General features: G+C 40.4%; 1 protein-coding gene across 1 annotated transcript in view; it reads right to left on the bottom strand.

The window, feature by feature from the left end:
- Positions 1 to 20386, bottom strand: part of ERP44 (endoplasmic reticulum protein 44) — a 93035-nt gene that overhangs the window by 44272 nt on the left and 28377 nt on the right. Inside the window, exons 2-3 of the mRNA XM_066367559.1 lie at positions 3424 to 3496; positions 924 to 963 (exon numbers count right to left, since the gene is read on the bottom strand). Coding sequence (XP_066223656.1) covers positions 924 to 963; positions 3424 to 3496 — 113 coding nt within the window. The remainder of the gene's footprint in view (positions 1 to 923; positions 964 to 3423; positions 3497 to 20386) is intronic.

Below are 20386 nucleotides of genomic sequence, written 5' to 3'. Positions count from 1 at the left end.
TGCCCATCGGGGGCACTGCTTCCTTGCTATGGGAGCCATTCTAGTACCTGAGGCAGAGGCCATGGAGCCATCCTCACATCCTCAGTGCCCTGGCCAACTCTGCTCCAATGGAGCCTTGGCTGCGGGAGGGGAAAAGAGAGGAGAGAGAGGAAGGAGGGGGGAGGGGTGGAGAAGCAGATGGGCGCTTCTCCTGTGTGCCCTGACTAGGAATCGAACCCGGGACTTCCACTCGCCGGGCAGATGCTCTACTGCTGAGCCAACTGGCCAGGGCCCAATGCCACAGTCTTGAACATCTACTGCCTACTATGCTCTTGTTATAGATGCTGGGAATACTGAGTAAAGACATTACCTCTGCTCTCACAGGTTGTTTCCTAGGACACAAACAAAGATAAGAGACAGAACAATGTAGTAAGAAAAAGTAAGAGGTACAAAGGGTACTAACAGGAACACAGAAGACAATCTGATTCACACAGGGAAGGAAGCTTCCTAGAAGTAGTAATAGATGATATATGTTTTAAAAATGTCAATACTGTTTTTCCTTCAAAACTTGCCAAACTCACATCCTCACCTCTAAATATTGCCCCACTGACCTGCTTCCTCAATCAGGAAAAATACAGAATTGTAATATGTACTCTCGCTCATGTGCGCATGTATGTGCATGTGCGTGTGTGCGTGTGTGTGACAGAGATTTGAGTCTTTATGTTATATGTTTTATTTTAAGATGTGGGATATGGAATTAGGTATATTTCTCTCTTAAAACACCTATGCTCACAAAATTAAGCTTCTTCATTTATGAATAAACCCTAATTGATTTTATATATGGAGTATTGTCTCACAAAAAAAGGCTTCCCCACTCACCCCTTTCTAGCAAAGAAAAATTTACCTTTAGCGAGTTAAACCACAGAAATAAGATTATTACTTACCAGTCAGCATAAAAATTTACTAATGCAACATCAGCATTGTCTGAAATTGAAAAAACAAAACCAAACAACCTAAGTTATTTGTGTCTATATAATTCTGACATAATTAAAGATGTGGTTTTCACCATGGTCTTTTTCTATTGTTTAAGGGCCCACTAAAAATACACAATGACAAGTTACTTCTTGCTCAGAAACCCATACATAGTCATGGACAATTTATATAATTTGTGGGAGTTCTGTTCCTCTATATGCTCCATCTTTAAACCTGCATGGAATGACTATATAAAACAAAAGGCGAAACAGACCCCAATCAGGCAAGCAAATAACCTACTCTCATAAAAAGTGAAGTGGAACGATCTGGATTTTAATAATCCATTTTTTTTTTTTTTTTGTATTTTTCTGAAGCTGGAAATGGGGATAGACAGACAGACTCCCGCATGTGCCCAATCGGGATCCACCCAGCACGCCCACCAGGGGGTGATGCTCTTCCCACCAGGGGGCGATGCTCTGCCCCTCCGGGGCGTCGCTCTGTTGCGACCAGAGCCACTCCAGCGCCTGGGGCAGAGGCCAAGGAGCCATCCCCAGCGCCCGACCATCTTTGCTCCAATGGAGGCTCGCTGCAGGAAGGGAAGAGAGAGACAGAGAGGAAGGAGAGGGGGAGGGGTGGAGAAGCAGATGGGCGTGTCTCCTGTGTGCCCTGCCCGGGAATCAAACCCGGGACTTCTGCACGCCAGGCCGATGCTCTACCACTGAGCCAACCGGCCAGGGCAATAATCCATTTTTGACCTTCCATATTTATGAATAACAGAATCAACTCCGCAAGTAAAATCCTGTTTCACATAACAGACCTGTATAACTAAGCTCAGATGCCCCTTATAGTTGCAACAAGTATTCTACTAATAATAGTATTGGGTAAAATGTACTTTTTCTGGTTTCCATCTACTTAAGAGTTACTTTCTGTTACAAAAATAACAGTATTATTTGAATATCTGGATAGGAAGACATGAGGAAGATATATTGTCCTTTCCCCTAAACTTAATATAAAGAGAAACTCCTCAAGTATTCATAAAAGTAAAACACACAGATATTCTAGATTTGGAAGAGTAAAAGATAATATGTGAGTGTCAATTCTCTTCTTCCTTTTTTACCTTTCACAAATTGTGGGCCCTGGGTCAAGAAGCACCAGCATCACACAGGCACTTATAGAAATGCAAATTCTTAGGTGGAGTCTAGCAGTTTTATACCAGAAACGGGCCAGGCCTGCAGTACAGATAGTAATAAGTCCTTCAGGTGATTTTGATCTATACTAAAGTTTACAGAACCATTGCTCTAAGACCGTAATGGCGAACCTTTTTATAAAAATCGTCCACTTTTGCAGTGCTGGTCAACCTGGTCCCCCTCCACTAGTGGGCGTTCCAGCTTTCATGGTGGGCCAATCACGGCGCTGTTTGGTTGCTCCGCTACAGCCCACCATGAAAGCTGGAACACCCACTAGTGGGAGGGAGGGACCAGGTTAACAGGCACTGCAAAAGTGGGCAGTTTTTATAAAATGGTTTGCCATCATGGCTCTAAGAGATCGCATAACATGGGGGTAGACTTTTAGTACTTAAAACCAGTTCCAAGAACATAAAACAATTATGATACTCAATGAATAATTATTTTTGGTTTTGTTCTGCTCAAATCAGTGGGTTAAAATGGAGTGCTTAAAAAAATCATTTATGCACATTGTAGATTTTCTTAAATCTCCTAAATTGTGATTATCTGTAAACCACATCTCCATCTTCCCTCTACTACTGTTAAGAACAAGAAATGTTTCCCCAAAGTTAACTATACCCACAAGCACACTGTCAGCGAACAAAGCATTCAGTAAAACACTTATTGAACTAATCGGATCAATAACAATAAAGGAGATCAGGTAGGTGACAGTTAAAAGTTTAAAAAGACAAAAAATTCTAGCTGTGTCCTCAAGTCATTAACATTAGTACTGCACAGTGAAAACTGTTGGCCTCTAAGTAAGCTTTAGCAAAATACTTTAAGAATTGTTAGGAGTGGTATTTATAACAAGGCAAAGAAATAAAACAGGACTAAAAGTTTACTTGTAACACCCTTAGAATGCCAATTGTTCTAGATAAATGATACTTTGTTTTTGTATACAAACTCTTTATAGAGGAGAAAGATACTTTAAAATATCAAAGAAATGTACTTAAAATTTATGAAAGAAGGTGAATGGATTAGTTAAAAACCATATATACATAACACAGAGACACAGACAACATGATGGCAATAGCAGAGGGAAAGGGGGTTGGGGGTGGGGGGAGCTGGGCCAAGGTGGAGAAGATGGAGACCGAAAAGAGACACTGTTTGGGCAGAAGATGCATGATGCAGAGTGTAGATGGTGTTATATTGAGTTGTACACTTGAAACCTGTATGGTTTTGTGAACCAACGTCATCCCAATAAAAAAATAAAATGCCAAGAAATAAAAAAAAATATCGAAGTACTTACTTAAAATGTCATCTATATTCTCTGTATCAAGACTTGTTATTTCTGTTGTTACAGGAGTAAAAATCCAAGTTACCTGGAAATTTCAAAACAGTGAAATTAATAAATGTTTCCACAAAAGACAAACAATGCAGAAAGTCTAAAAAGAAAAGTTATGACTAAGCTGGTACCTTTTGTTAGTTACAAAACCATCCATCAGTTGGTTTTAATCTTTATTATCTACTCTAACCCTCCATTGGATCAATGAAATTAGAGAAGTACAACTTCTCAAGCCTGGAAACTGGTCAAATAAGACTTCCTTTACTTTCAAATATATAAAAAAAGTTATTTCTAAATAATTAAGTAAATGGAGAATTTAGTCAGTTTTAAATATTTAACAATTTTATCTCTCAGCACCACAAAGAAAAAATTGCCAGATAATTATCAGTTTTGAAAGAATATAAAAACCAAAGCTGAGTTAGTTGAATCTGTCCTGCCATGTTTCCAAGACAAAACAAAATAATAGAGAAAATTCAAAAAGACTTCAAATTGCGACCCAAAAGCCCTTCTTGCCTTGCCTTCACTCACTGCTGGTAACAGTGTGTTAAGAGAGAGGCTATTAAAAAGAGAAGAAGAATGTTTTGCTTCCACTTTAATGTGTCTGAAACATAAAGTTCAAGAGTATCAAAGAAAATCTCAGCTTGCTATCCACAAAACAAAGAAAAAGTACAATGTTAAACTAAACTAGTAACTGTTCACTTATTTTAAACCAGAGTTCAAACCAGAGTTTATGTATGGAAATTTCTTCACTGAACCATTCCACTTTTTTGAGTGACAACTAATGTCAGGACCTAATCAAAGTACTAAAGACTACTCCTCTGCCCACCCATTCATGGACACCTCAGTACTCCCAACAGTTACAACTCAAAAATTTTATAATTCACCTACAATTATATTTTTAAATGGTATCAGGAGACATGTTTGATGCTGATATGTAAATAATTCCAGCTGATTATTTGAAACAGTTCTATAATTTTTTTCATTTCTCAGAAAAAGCCTAAGAATAATACTAGTCTTTTTTTCAAGTTACCACAATAGTGTAGGTAATAGCTAACTAGTATTTCTGCTAGCAACCAATAAATTATGCTATCCTAAAAGCCAGATAATTTAAAATACCTGAATATATAACTAATTTCATTTTCAACACCTCAAAAACTATAAAGATCTGACTTTTACTAGTCATTACTTACTATCCATACCTCAATTAACAGATCCCTTCACCCATCAGGATATGGCCAGCTCTAGATAACTGTGTAATCTTTAAAAGGTAAACTGAGGCCTATTATAATGTTTAAGAATTTATTTGAGTAAATAACAATTCAAATCAGGCAGCATCCGGTACAACAGATGAAAATGAGCTCCAAGAAGATATACAAAATGCAAGACTTACAAGGCAGCAGGCGGTGGGAATAAGGAAATTATACTAGGCAAAATAGTGGCTGGCTGGTTATTGCAAAGTTAACTTGTCTTTAGGGGATGGCAAGAATTTGTCAAGCAGATAACCTAACTAGTGCTGATCAGGCAATTCCTGATTGACTGGTTAAGATTCCATTTATGAGAACCGAAACTATAATTCGCAGTTTAGTGATATAGGGCTTGGCATAAGTGACTCCATTTTGGGCCCTTTGTCTTGTTTTTAACAAACCCAATTATATTGGTCAGCAAGACTGTGTATTGAAAAATAATTCAAGAAGATGATGCAAAAATATCATAAAGCAACAAAGTTTGTCATTACCAAAGTCAAGTCATTAAATAACTCCACAGTCATTTATAGAGTGTCTACTGGGCACAAATTCAGCATGAAAGGTGTAGGTATGCTCTGCCTGAAGCCTGAAGGAGCTCTCAAACTAATGGTGGTGTAACGAGAGAGAAAAAGTATGGAAAATAAAGATATGATAATGATCTTAATTGTACAATACAAGGAAGCCCATTTTTAAATAATTATTGCCTATCAAAATATATGTTTACAGAGAACTGTAAGGTCAGTGGATAATGGGGGAAGGCCCAGGAACTTTGGCTGGGACCGCCCACAACCAAGCGCGCCAAAAGAAACTTCCCAGGAGTCCTTTGAAAAAAGCAACCGTCCGTCAGCCAGTGAGATTTCACCACATCATATTAGCTCGACCACCTAGGGACCCTTTAAATATCTCCCACGCGGGTCATTCCTTGCGACTTCCTTGGCCTCCATCTTTCCTCAGGTTCAGGGAACCTTGTCGGGCGGGATGTGCACTCTGTACTCAATAAAGCCTTTTATTATTCCACACTTCATGGCTCCGGCCCCCTTCCTTCCTTCTCGGTGGGGAAAAATACCTTACAAGAACTATATATATTCTAAATTTAATTGCTTTTATATGCTAGGTAACGCAAAAATGATCAATTTGGCTGTATTAAATGGTAATAATTACTTAAATATTGTGCTAATAAGCATGCAACTGATAAGACTGTTCAGCTAACTGTTGTGGTTAAGATGGCCCAAAGCATGGAAATTGTCTCTGACCCAATAATCTTGCCTCCCAGTAGGGCGTAAAGGAGGTGTTCATCATTAACATTTCTATTAATATGCAGTATTAAGGGACAGACAGGTTGTTTATTTTTAATTGTTAGCAAGCTCCACTGGTCTGACAAATTGCTTCTTTTCATGTCAGCCCGGGCAGAAACAAGACTCTCCTGGGGAAACAGCTTTATGTGTCAAATGCTATAGCATTTAAGTAAAATAAAGACAAGTAGCCCTAAACCATGAAGGAATAAGGGGAATCATTAATTTAATTTTTAAATTTGACCTGAAGTAAGATTTTAAATTTATTTTATAGAAAGAAATAACAAAAATCTACACAGAAATTTTAATAGAAGATTTTAGTAATCACAGAGAAAACGACCTCTAAAGCTGGAATATTTTGACAACATATGTAAATATATAGACATAAACAGAAACTATTTTACAAATTAGTCATTCTCTTCAGTTCATTAGCTCATTTTCTTGCCAAAAAAACTGAGCGGCATTGCCAATCTTCTACAATTCATTAGATAATTCCTTCCACATGCACTTATTGTACCAAGTATTATAAACATTCTATCTCAGATATGTCTAGTAATACACTCTTATATAAAAAGTACATAAAAAAAAGGCACATCAAAAAAAAAAAAAAAGACACATCACTGAAATGGTGAATATTGCACCCAAATTCATTTAAAAAAATTAAATAGGAGGCCCTGGCCGGTTGGCTCAGCGGTAGAGCGTCGGCCTGGTGTGCGGGGGACCCGGGTTCGATTCCGGCCAGGGCACATAGGAGAAGCGCCCATTTGCTTCTCCACCCCCACCCCCTCCTTCCTCTCTGTCTCTCTCTTCCCCTCCCGCAGCCAAGGCTCCATTGGAGCAAAGATGGCCCAGGCGCTGGGGATGGCTCCTTGGCCTCTGCCCCAGGCGCTGGAGTGGCTCTGGTCGTGGCAGAGCGACGCCCCGGAGGGGCAGAGCATCGCCCCTGGTGGGCAGAGCGTCGCCCCCGGTGGGCGTGCCGGGTGGATCCCGGTCGGGCGCATGCGGGAGTCTGTCTAACTGTCTCTCCCCGTTTCCAACTTCGGAAAAATACAAAAAAAAATTAAATAGGAGCTTCTTCAGCTAGTAAAGATTATTTTCTTCCATTATATGGGTTTTAAACATTAAGGCATCTTTGAAACTAAAAAGCTTTCCTCTCCTTAAATTTCCCCATGCCCTCCATGACCCCCTAACTGGCTAGTGATGCCAGTACAATGGGTGTATTTCCTTAGCATTTTTGAAGCCACCTAGCAGCCAATTGCTTTTCCCAAAACATGCACCACAATTTTTCTGCTTCTGTCCCTCAGTGTACACAGTTCACTCTCTTGGAAGTGTCCTCTTCTCCACCACTGTATAATCAATCCTCCTTCAATCACAGATTCCCTCTTCCATGAAGCTTTGTGTTTTTCCTGGTTCTTTCTCAAAACCCTGATCTGCTCCATAACGGAAGAAAAAGGAAAAATGTAGACTAGGGAAGTAGGAGTTACTGTGAAATTATAATTCTCTCTAGATTAGCTGTCAAGTTGAAACAAGACTGTTGGTCAAGTAAGTTTGTAAATATGATGTAGATGATTGCGCGTTTGTAGTTTGCAATGGGGGCTGGGCAACGCCAGGTAGAGTGGTTTGTGAGGTTGCAGGTTGCCTTCCGGATTGGGAGGGGCCGTTGTATTGCTACTGTTTACTGGAAGGCAGATTCTTCCCCCTCCAAGGAGCAGTGCAAGAAGATTTCTTTTTTCTCTCCTCCCTGATCCCTGGCCCTCCATGGCTTCTCTTGTGGCTTGCCTGTCTTGGTGAGACACCAATAAACAGAATGGCCTACCATCCTCCAACTCTGCCATTTCTTTACCATCTGCCTGAATTTAATGAGAACCTACATGTGAATGGCCACAATGGCAGCTACGGGCCCTACAAAGACACAAGGAAAATTTGATTACATGATAAAAGATAGTATTTTAAAAATAAATTTTGAAAAGACTTTTTATTAAGCACTATCTCTCTCAATGTTAAGTCAAACTTCATTACAGTATTAACATATAAATATACAAAATGCTCTGACACTCACTGCTAAGCCCCAGTGTGATTTAAAAAAAAAAAAAATTTAACTGAGTAAGTCAGTAACCCAACATGATCTCCTTCAGAAGTGTGAACTAACATCAATAACAAATACTGAAAGTGAATTATTAAAGCTTCTCTGTTCACAATTTTATAAATAAATTTTTCTAGTACATTAAGACTAAGTTTTACCATTTGAATATACCCTTAATGGGAACTACTATGAAATTCCCTTCAATCCAACCTGCCCGTAAAGGCCAAACTAATCTTTCTGAATGCTGATTTGCACATATTAATTCCTCTGCCCAATAAAAACTCCAAGGGTTTTTCATTGTCTATAATAGAAAAGCCTCATTAACCTAGCATTTAGGACCATTCACAAACTACATAGCTGTATGGCCAGTAGCTGGGGCCACCAACACAGCTGCCTGGCCCATGCAGGTTCGCATTTGATTCGGACAGACGGTAATGAAACAACAGAGCCAAGAACTGGTGGGCCATTAGGTTTAATCCTAGCTTGCATCCGGCGGGCGAGTAAATACAGTGGGAAAAAACTTCCCTTTCCATTCAGGGCTCCCAAAGCCACTGACTCATCCGAGTATTCTTAGAATCAAAGGCCCCACCAGCCTTATTCACCTCTGTTCCCCATCTTCTCTTTGCACTAACTCTGCATAGACTGGCTTCTCCTTCAGCACTCCGCCATCTTGGCTGCCTCTCCTCTGCAATGCTAATGGCAGAAACTGAGCAAGTGAGAGCCCCTGGTCTGCTTCATTTTAGAGTGTAGAAAGTTAAAACCTTTAAGCCTGTATGAGAAAAGCTTCCCAGGGCAGGGGGAGGGCCTCCAGCAAAGCCACCCCCAGCCCCATCAGGGTATTTCACATTGTCCAAAATCTGTAAGTCCATCCAACAAAGGAGCCAGTGCCCACTCTGGTTGTAGTCCAGGAATCAGTCCACGCACATGGAGCCTCAGCCACCCCCCTCATCCCTGCTATCCTGGCAGGTCTTACACTGTCCCAAAGAGGAGCACGTGGCAATGGCAGTCAGTATTTCCATCTCTGCTCTGGAGAGCATGATGACATTCACCCCTATGTCCCAAAATCACAGACCTACCAGGGGCGTAGTAGGTACTCCTTGCTGATGGGCTCTCACATTCTGGAGACTGCGGATCGCAACTCCAGACCAATTCTCCCCATCCTCCAAAGAGGAACTGAAAACACCATCTCCTGCTGCTGGGCTTGAGCCCTGGGCCGCCGTCGCCTGCTCCACAGGCCTTGCAGCCCCAGCCCCAGCATCAGCGCCAGCCTCCTGCCGCTGCTGGCTCTCCACAACGTCCAGGGAAATCTGCAACTCACAAACCTGCGATTCCTTCTCCAGCAGCTGCTCCATTTCCAAATGAATCTCACAAACCTGGTCGGCCTCCTCCGGTGCTTGCTCCAGCTCCAGGGTCGGCATCTCTTTCTCTCAATTTTGCTTCACCTCCTTCTGCTGCTTGGTTTGCAGGTCCTGGGCAGCCTCTTCTACAGAGCTCTTGGTTTCCTCACGCATGGCTGTAAAAGTCAGCCAGCCTATGGCCCCCAAAAGAACAGCCAAGGGGAACCATAACAGCAGCCAGTCCTCTACTCCACTGCTCAAAGGTGGTGGTGGCTCCATACCGAAATGTATTGAATCCTGCCACAGACTACACCAAATATAAAGCCAGGAGCCACAGCCACCAACACAGCTGCCTGGCCCGTGCAGGTTTGCATTTGATTCAGACAGACGGTAATAAAACAATGGAACCAAGAAATGGTGGGCCATTACCTTTAATCCTAGCTTGCACCCGGCGGGCAAGAAATACACACAGTGGGAAAACACTTCTCTTTCTATTCAGGGCTCCCAAAACCACTGCGTCATCCGAGTTTCCTAGAATCAAAGGTTTCTATCTCACCAGCCTTATTCACTTCTGTTCCCCATCTCCTTCTCTCTGCACAAACTGGCCGCCATCTTGGCTGCTTCTCCTCTCCTCCACATGGCCTTTCTCTGCTCTCCTCCTGCATGGCTCCTTTGCCCCATTTTATAGTGTAGAAATCAAAACCTTTAATCCAATATACAAACAAGGAAGTCTCTGATACATAGTCACTTATCTGAGGCATAATGGGATTCCTCATGAGAGTGCACCACCCCACATCATGCAACAGTCAAGGGTGTGGGGGAAAGCTTAGTTTTGAGATCTCTAGAAGGATCTTGAAAAGATCTTAGTATTAAAAGGGTGGGAAAGGCTTAGTCTTAAAACTAAGCCTGAGGCTATAGGACCTTGCAAGCTTACAGACTATCTCCCACATCCAATGCAAACTATAAGCTAGCAAACATATACAGCATATTTACAAACTTATTTGACTAACAATAGCTTTCCTAAATCACATCCTACTCTATACTCCAACCAACATAAACTATAGTTAGAATAACCAATCTAGTTGACCATATACTCTGGCTTGAGACAACTCCGGTTTATGCCTGCTACTCTGAAATATTATTAACATTATTACCCCTTTCCAAAGGGTCCTGGTTTGGGCAATAAAATATATGGCCACCCTATTTGCAGCAATCCCTTGGCAATTGAGAGGAATTATAACAAGCTCTTCACAAATCCTAAATTATTAATAAAGATATAATGCCCTCCCATAAAAAATACAGGAAAATAAAAGATGGAATGAAAGTAAAACAAGAATAATAAACAGGAGCTAAGATACAATGCTAAATCAATCACTAGCCTCTCTCATTGATCTCAACCAAAAAGCTCTTAGGAAAGGTATAAAATCAGTAACTCAGAAAAATTACTACATGACCCTTCAAGGGTAACTCACAAATGGACCAAATCCTGTAAGTTACAAATCCAAGCATGCAACAAGGCAGCTACCCTGTCTTCTCTGCCTCCATACTTGGCTCATGCAATTTCCTCTACTTAGGCAGCTGGGAAAACCTGTCTAGTTTTCAAGACTAAATTCAAAAGCTATCTTTTTGTTTTTCTAAATGCTTTCCTTATGGTCCCAGACAATAGTGATACACTTCTCTCTCCTCTAAACCCTCAGAGCACTTTCTGTAAGGTGTTAATATTACTTTCCACACAAGTTAATTGTGCTACTTACCTCATGTAGGTGACTCTGAGTACCTTGAAAACAGAGGCTGTATCTTACTCAAATTTGTACCCAACAGATCACTTACTACAGTAACCTATTTGTATAAATAAGCACTAAAATACATGCCAAATGAATGAATGGGGAGATTATATTAGAAATTTAGGGGCGTTGTTGAAGTTGAGAAAAAAGGAAAGATGTTCAGAAATGGAAATAGTCAACAAACATTTTTAACGTGTTTGAAGACAGTAAGGTTATCAAACAGAGATGAAGTCTATATTGAACTTTGTTTTTAATTATGTAGTGGCAAAAAGCACTTTTTTTAGGTGATGATTCACAGACTCAGATTTAGAGGGGATCTCAGAAGTGATCTTCCCACTGACAGCAGAAACCCTCTATCTCACTGTTTAAGAGCTGTCATGAACACCTAGTAATACCTTCTGGTTCCCTGAGCCGTTCTCTGGCATGATTTCCAGATACTTCAGAACATAGAACACCCACATTTAAGAACAGCTATGCTACATTAATGGATAAAACCCTAATGCTTTTTGTACTATACTATTTCAAGATTGTTATTTCAGTCATGAAAATAAATGATTTGGGACTTTCAGGATCAGAAGCTAATCAAGTATCAGGTAGATGATGCCATTAAATATAATTTCTATTAGCAAGATTTATAGTCACAAAAACATTTGCTAGATTTTGCTTTGAGTGTCTTATCAGAAAATCTTAGTCAAACAGTTTAGAAAACAAGGAAGTATTTCCAGTGTGCAAGTTTGTTTGTTTTAAGGATCAACACCTTAAAATCTTGATATTCAAATAATGGTCCCTGAACCAGCAGCTATGGCATCACCTGAGAACTCGTGAAAAATGCAGACTATCAGGCCCTAACCCAGACCTACTGAATCAGAATATCCGTTTTGACAACATCCACAAGTGACTCCTATGTACATGAAAGTTTAAAAAGCACTGCTTTAGAGAACAAGGCTTTTGACTCTACAAACAAGCATGGAGTAAATTTATTTTAAACGCTGTACAATGTTTTTGGTCTTCAAATATGTACATAAGAATAAGTAAGATTCATTTGTGAGAATTCTGTATGAACATGCAAATTAGCGAGATTTTTAGAAAAATGTGGAATCTGTAATCTTACAGGAAATGTACATAGATATTAATTTTTAAAAGTATACTGCCTTTTGCTTAAATAGATATTTCTGCATCAAAATTACTGGCATTAAATAGAAGCTTCAATAGAGAATGTTTCCTTCCCTGTGGCATACTTTTCTCAACTGGCATTACAACTCCTGGGCATTTTGCAGTAACAGCTCAGTGTACTTTTGTGCTACCTTTCATTTACCTGCTTCATTTATCTGCTTTCTGTTGGGAGCTTCTCAAAGCCCTTTACAAACTATGTCTCTCCTGTAGCAAGAAATAAGTAATACACCAGGAACCAGCTCCCTTCCATTTCTAATCCAGATTGATAAAGCAGCCGCCCACCTGATGTCCCAATGCCAGGACCAGACTGCTTCTCCTTCTCAGGGCCACTTCTCTCCCCCTCAGTTTTATATTAAGCTGCTAGGCAACAGAGCCTAGAGGTTTGCAGTTGGCTGCAAGGTGCTAAGAGATATGAAAGGTCCCAGGAGGAAAGAAGCTGAGGCTGAAGGCATTGTAAGAGCTATGAAGCTGGGTATCAATCAAGGCACATCTCACTGTTATTATTCCCAGAAGCATTATAATGAACTAGAAGTTCAAAGAGAGAGGAAAATAAGACTAAGTATAGAATAACACTGGGAAGCTTCTTTAACCCTCAAATTGCTGGGTGATAATAACCAACCTTCCTATAATATCAGTGTAACCTATTTGGACAAGTCAGAACCAATCTGCTTTTATAAAAAAACAGATCAACATCTTAAAAATCTTGATATTCAAATAATGGTCCCTGAACCAGCAGCTTTGGCATCACCTGAGAACTTGTGAAAAATGCAGACTATCAGGCCCAACCCAGACCTATTAGAACAATTACTAGAGTCTTCATTAAGGAATTTAAAATTTGGTGGGCTCAGGCATGTTTGGAAAAACAAATTTATGCAAAAATATAATAATTCAAATATAGATAATATAATCCCTAAATCCAAATTCTGTAGGTAAAAACAATCACAGAAAATAGAAAAAAATTGTTGCAATGCCTACTTTTCCCCACATATTAGTTATTTGATCATGCATGGATTTCCATTAAAAACTAAAGTATCTGTGTTTTGTCTTTTGCTATATTCTAAAAATAGGATGATCTAATTTACCTGGAATAGACAATGTACTTCTCTGACCTTCAGAGAAGAATGCTCTTGTTATAAAAAGCTTTTCAGAACCAGGGATGAGCTTCTCAATGTGTGGAAAGGATTTTGTCTTAAATTTACTACATACTGTTCTAAAACTCAACCTTCTAGCAATGGTGGTACTAACAAAGCACGAGAACTAGGAGACAATTCCAGATGAGAATTGTTGATTTCTTTTCCCAAACACACTCTGGAACCTGGGGTGGGGTAGGGGTATACCGGTGTGTGATACTGTTCCTTTCTTCATTATCTCCTAATTAGTACTTTGCACTGGGTCTTATAACAACAGTCCAGGACAAATACTTGCAAATAGATGCCACAAAAAGAAACGACTGCTCTTTGTGCTACACTCTAATTTTTGCCCAGGATGTCTGATGAAAGAAAGTTTCTTTAAAAGAGCCTACATACATGTTGGTACATATGATATATTCTTTTTGATGGTTATTCATTCCACAAATAATTCATTGAGTCATCTATTATGTGCTAGTCACTATAATAGGCTCTGGGGATAGGGGTGTGAATAACATTATATAGATGTTTATATTACATCTATCAAGATCATCAAACTTAATTTCACTTTCAGATTAAAACAGAAAGGGAGAGGGAGAGAGAAATATTCTCTTTCTCAATTATTAATTTTGATTTTTATTGATTTCTTTTTAGAGACAGAGGAAGGGAATGGAGAGAAAAAAAGAGGAGGGGGGAGAGAGAGAGAGAGAGACAAGAAGCATTAATTTGTTGTTCAACTTAGTCATTCACTCATTTTGGTTGCTTTCCATATGTACCTGACCCAGAATTGAACCTGCAACCTTGTTGTTTTGGGACGACACTCTAATAGACTGAGCTAACCAGCCAGGGCATCAAGTATTTTAATTTGAGTTGTCCATAATTTCAGCCAAGTCATTATCCATTCTTCTTTTAAGACACACTGGACACTGAGAATTACAGAGTATGTCATACTCACCTTTTGCCTAGACTTTCAAGAAATTCTAAGTTAATTTTAATGCAGAACTGCATTGATACTGTTACTAATCAAACTTAACCGCTAAAAATGGAACAACCAGATAGATATTAATGCTTCTTGATATGATGCAATAGGAAACAGAAAGCACCACTTGTTAAGTATATTTAACCCCCCTAAAAATGAACCTGACCTCAATCTAATCAAACCCAAGAACTAACATATAGAAAAAAGTTGGTACAGAGGAACATGTAAAATGACATCATGAGGATGCAAGCAGCCATGTCAAAATATAGAAAATTTTATAGAAAAAAATGACAGCCTGTTTGATGCCCCCAGAAATGAATCCTAAGACAAGTAGTTAAATACAAGCAGTTTACTTGGAAGAAAAAGGAAGTACTGTAGAGAAATGAGAATGTGTGATGGGGAAGAAAACCAATATACAATATAATATAATGAACTAAAATACCAATGTTTTCACTTAATTTTTTTTTTTTTTTGTATTTTTCTGAAGCTGGAAACAGGAGAGACAGTCAGACAGACTCCCGCATGCACCCAACCGGGATCCACCCGGCACGCCCACCAGGGGGCATTGCTCTGTTGCGACCAGAGCCACTCCAGCGCCTGGGGCAGAGGCCAAGGAGCCATCCCCCAGCGCCCGGGCCATCTTTGCTCCAATGGAGCCTCGCTGCAGGAGGGGAAGAGAGAGGCAGAGAGGAAGGAGAGGGGGAGGGGTGGAGAAGCAGATGGGCGCTTCTCCTGTGTGCCCTGGCCGGGAATCGAACCCAGGACTTCTGCACGCCAGGCCGACGCTCTACCACTGAGCCAACCAGCCAGGGCCTTCACTTAATTTTTGAAAAAAAAAATTGGCCCTGGCTGATGGCTCAGGGAATAGAGTGCCAGCCTGGCATATGGATGTCCCAGGTTCAATTCCCAGTCACGGCAACAGGACAAGTGACCATCTGCTTCTCCTCTCCCTCTCTCTCTCCCCTTTTTCTCTCTCTTCTCCTCCCACAGCCAGTGACTCCACTGGTTCAAGCATGGCCCCAGGAGCTGAGGATAGCTCTGTTGCAGCAAATCAACCTCAAGCACTAAAAACAGCTTGGTACTTGAACATCAGCCCCAGATGGGGTTGCTGAGTAGATCCAGCTGGGGTGCATGCGGGAGTCTGCCTATCTCCTCTCCTCTCATCTAAAATTAAAAAAAGAAATTTCAAGTTATATACCAAATGGACTGTGATGTCTCCCAAATTGTATTATTTAAATTCTTTAACATGGTTACTACCAGTTTCTGCTAGTAGCATATGCATTTCTACACTGCAGAATCTGAAGAAAACATATACATATGTCAAAGAATGCTTTTATTTCAGTACTAAGCAAGTTACCCTGTTTTTTGGTAAGTCAACAGTCTTCGATGAAAAACTTATTCAGTGAAATCTTGGCTTTCTTACTTTTCACAAATCTTTGGTTTCTTATTTTTCACAATCACTTAGTTCTATAATGACTTCCAGGCTTTCTAGTTGCTTACGCTTCAGTACTATGTTCTAGGGTAAAAATATTTTTATTACCAAATCCAAGAATGATTCCATTATTATACATGCCTAATGCATTAATCCACTGTTTACTTTAAAAATCTGTACCTTCATATTTGTACTGTTATTTCTAAACAAACCAATTCTAAATGTCAATCAGAAGTAGTGCTTGTAAAGCCATATACTTCCGGGATACCTATCCAAATAAATTATTATTAGAAGTATTTTCAATACTGCCCTGTATGCCACATACTGTTTTAATTAACTTTATAAAACATCTGGGTCTATCTTTCCCTCATCTGGTCTAAAATTCCCTTCCTTCTAACCCCCAGTGACACTCTCCAAGCTTTCATATATATTAAGGGTTAATACCTCATGAACTCAATTGCTACCATGTAGTATTCTGGCTTTCTAAGCATTCTGCCAAAAAAACTAATTAGAAAATGATCATGGTTTATTAAGAAGAAATCTGACTTTAGGAGTCATCTGCCCTGGCACACGTCTGTCTTAGTTGCCATGAGATAAGGGAAAGAAAGAAGTAACAAGCATTGGCAAAATTAGGAATTAATAATATCAAAAGAAGGGACATCATTACAGATTCAATAAATAGTAAAAGGATAAAAGGATAATCAGAAATACTATGAACAACTCTATGCCACAAATTTGATAACCTAGATGAAATGAACCAATTCCTTGAATGACATATTTTCCAAAACTCACACAAGAAGAAGTAGACTATCTAAATAGGCCTGTATCTATTAAAGAAATTAAATCAAATATTAATAACCTTCCAAAACAGAAAGCACTAAGCCCAGATGGGATCACTGGTAAATTCTACCAAACATTTAAGGAAGAAATTATATTAATTCTCTACAATCTCTTTTAGAAGACTGAAACAGAAAATATTCCTAATTCATTCTATGAAGCCAATGTTACCCTAATACCTAAACCAAAAATATAATAAGAAAACTACAAGCCAATATCTCTTATGAACATACTCACAAAAATACTAAAATATATATTAACAAATTGAATCAATAATGAATGAAAATAATTATATACCATGAGCAAGTGGGATTTATCCCAGGTATGCAAGGCCAGTGCAGCATTTGAAAATCACTTAATGGGCCCTGGCCAGTTGCCTCAGTGGTAGAGTGTAAGCCCAGCATGTGGATGTCCCGGGTTCAATACCCAGTCAGGGCACACAAGAGAACGACCATCTGCTTCTCCTCCCCTCTCGCTCCCCTCTTTCCCTCTCTTCTCCTACCACAGCCATGACTCAACTGGTTCAGATGTCCAGCATGGGTTCTGAGGATACCTTGGTTGGTCTGAGTGCATCAGCCTCAGGTGCTAAAAATAGCTCAGCTGATTTGAGCATTGGCCCCCAAAGTGGCTGCCGGATGGTTCCCAGTCGGGGCACATGCCTCACTATCTCCCCACCTCTCACCTAAAAAAATAATAATAATAATTAAAAATAAAGATGCTCTATGTCATATGTCATCAGGGAAATGCAAATTAAAATGAGATAGCATTACCTACCTATTAGAATGGTCAAATTCTAGATCACGGACAACATCGAATGCTGACAATTTGTTGAGCAACAGAAACTCTCATTCATTGTTGGTGGGATTGCAAAATGATACAGCCACTTTGGAAAACAGTTTGGCTGTTTCTCACAAAACCTACTATGCGATCTAGCAATCATATTACTTGGTAGCTACTTAAAAGAACTGAGAGAAGGAGATGACATCAGAGTAATGACGGGGTAGGAAGCGATACCGATAAATCTCCCTCAAAACTCAACAAGATCTTCAACCAGAAACAGAAAAACCTATCCTTGGAGCCTCCAGATGTTTCGCAATACACCCGAAGGTATGGTCGAGCGAAAAAATTGGCTAAATATATAACCAAACCCCGAAGGAAATAGGGAGTAAGAAATGCTCCGACTTCCTCACTAACATAAACAGGGCGGCTTTCACTGGGAACTGAGAATACAGAAACTAAGGCAGGCAAAGGGGGTGAATAGATCCACGCCGTGGGACAAACGGCCGAACCAGGCTGTGGCATGGAGATCCAAGCCGAGAAAAAACTGTTCCTGTGGCAACCCGGGCAATACAAGCTAACACTCGCACCAAACCCAGATAAAGAAAGACAAGTGGGGCAGCCATTTTCCCCGATCCCCTGGTCGGCGCGCGCAGATAGGGGGCGAGAGATTCCTTCCAAAGCCCCAGGAGTGGGCACCCGTTTATCCCACAGAGAGGCAGAGTCAGAGGCCTTTGTGTGGGCCCAAAGCGGAATCTCGGGCCGCCCCAGTGCCTTGAAAAAGCCACGCAAGGGGACGGAGCGAGAGCCAATTCCAACGCTGGAACTTTTACATGAGGGTGGCGGTTTCACCCAGAGGGTGAGGCGGCCGGCCTGATATCCTGGTCTGCGCGCGCTGATAGTGAGCGAGAAATTCCTCCGAGTGCCTTGGCAGTGTGCGCCCATGTTATCCCACAGAGGGGCAGAGTCAGAGGCCTTTGTGTGGGCCCAAAGCGGAATCTCGGGCCGCCCCAGCGCCTTGAAAAAGCCGCGCACGGGGACGGAGCGAGAGCCAATTCCAACGCTGGAACTTTTCCGTGCGGGTAGGGGTTTCACTCAGAGTGTGAGACTTCCGGCCTGATATCCTGGTCTGCGCTCACAGATAGTGAGCGAGAGTTTCCTCCGAGCGCCCCAGGAGTGGGGGCCCGCCCATGTTACCGGACAGAGTGGCAGAGCCAGAGGTCTTTGTGTGGGCGGAAGCCCCACCTGATTATGCTAGCAGCTCTGACTGACTGACCCTTACCCAGAGCTCTGTGCTGAGTGGGAATAGAGTGGGGAGTTGCCAGCTCTTTGGGCCTCTTACTATCCAGGCAGAGGCAGCAGCAACCCCATAGCTGGATTATCAGGCTACTAATTGAGGAAGGAAAGACTAGGAGAAAGGCTCCAGGAACACGGACTCTCTCACTGGTGGAGCCTATAAATGCTAATGAGCCTCGACTGCCAACGAGACTAAAGCACAATACATGACATCGCCATAGAGACTTATCAACTGCAAACCTCTACTGAGCGTGCCCAAAGGGCAGAACCTGGGGTACAGAGTCACTGACCAGGAAGAGGGAGAGAAAAGAAAAAGAAAGAAGATAAACTCTCAAAATCAAGAATAATCGCAGACTTTATAACCTATCCCATTTTATTATATTTGTTCGTTTGTTTCTCTTATCTTCATTCTTGTTATTTTTTTTTCCTCCTCCAATTTGGTCGATTAACTCTCTGCCGGTATTACTCTCTCCTCTCCTTGAACTACACTACCCATAAGTGTTACATCTCCCATTATCTTTTCTTTCCTCTTCCTTTCTCTCTATGAGGGTTGCACTCCAAAACCCTTAACTCTCTCTCTTTCTCTCTCTCCTCTTTTTTCTTTTTTCTTCTTTTAGTGGTTCCCTCTTTTTTTCTCTCTCTCTCTTTCTTTTCTCCCTCTATATTAGTTTCTTCCTTTCTCCTTTACGTCTCCTCTCATTCAAACCTCAATAACGAACAAATTATCTCATCTGGGACTCAAACTTATGTTTGTGGCATTTTGGGGGTTTTTTACTTCACCTTTTTAACTCACTAGCAGTGCTCCCATCCCTGGCTCTCCATTTTATCTAGTTCTTGTTCCACTAAATACAATAGTAATTTTTTAATTTGCCCCCCATTTTCCTGTTTCCCTCTTATTCCTCTCATCATAACTCCTAGTCAACCAACACCTAAAAGCAAATCATTTTATTCTTGACCCAAATTTTTTCCTTATTTGCTTTTTGTGGGTCCATACCCCCTTTTTTCTTTTTCTTTTTTTTGCCCCTTTATTACTTTTCGCCAATTCAGGCTCTCCATTACAGGCATTGTTTGTTCTATTTAATACAATATAATTCACAGTTCACCACAAGATTTTTCTCAAGAAAGAGGGTAGAGGACAGGAGAGGAGAGGAAAAAAGGAGGGGGGGAATAATTTCCATTTTTTAATTTTTATTTTATTTTATTTTTCTTTATTTCATTATTAATTTTTTCAAAAAAACAACCCTTTTCGATTTTTTTTTCTTTTTATTCTTTATTAAATCTTATTAATACTATCAACAAAACCACCCTCAGATGCCATTAAGGAAGAGAAAATCGAATATCATGGATAAAAAAGAAAGAGAGGTAACACAGCTAGATGAGGAAAAATCTATGGAGAAAAAATTTAATATATTGGAAACCTTGGAGCTAAATGACAGAGAATTCAAGATAGAAATCCTAAAAATCCTCCGAGATATACAAGAAAACACAGAAAGGCAATTTAGGGAGCTCAGAAAACAACTCAATGAACACAAAGAATATATTTCCAAGGAATTTGAAACTATAAAA

The sequence above is a fragment of the Saccopteryx leptura genome, chromosome 2 (genome assembly GCF_036850995.1).
Source record: "Saccopteryx leptura isolate mSacLep1 chromosome 2, mSacLep1_pri_phased_curated, whole genome shotgun sequence".
NCBI lineage: Eukaryota > Metazoa > Chordata > Mammalia > Chiroptera > Emballonuridae > Saccopteryx > Saccopteryx leptura.
This window is presented reverse-complemented; position numbering and strand designations above follow the sequence as displayed.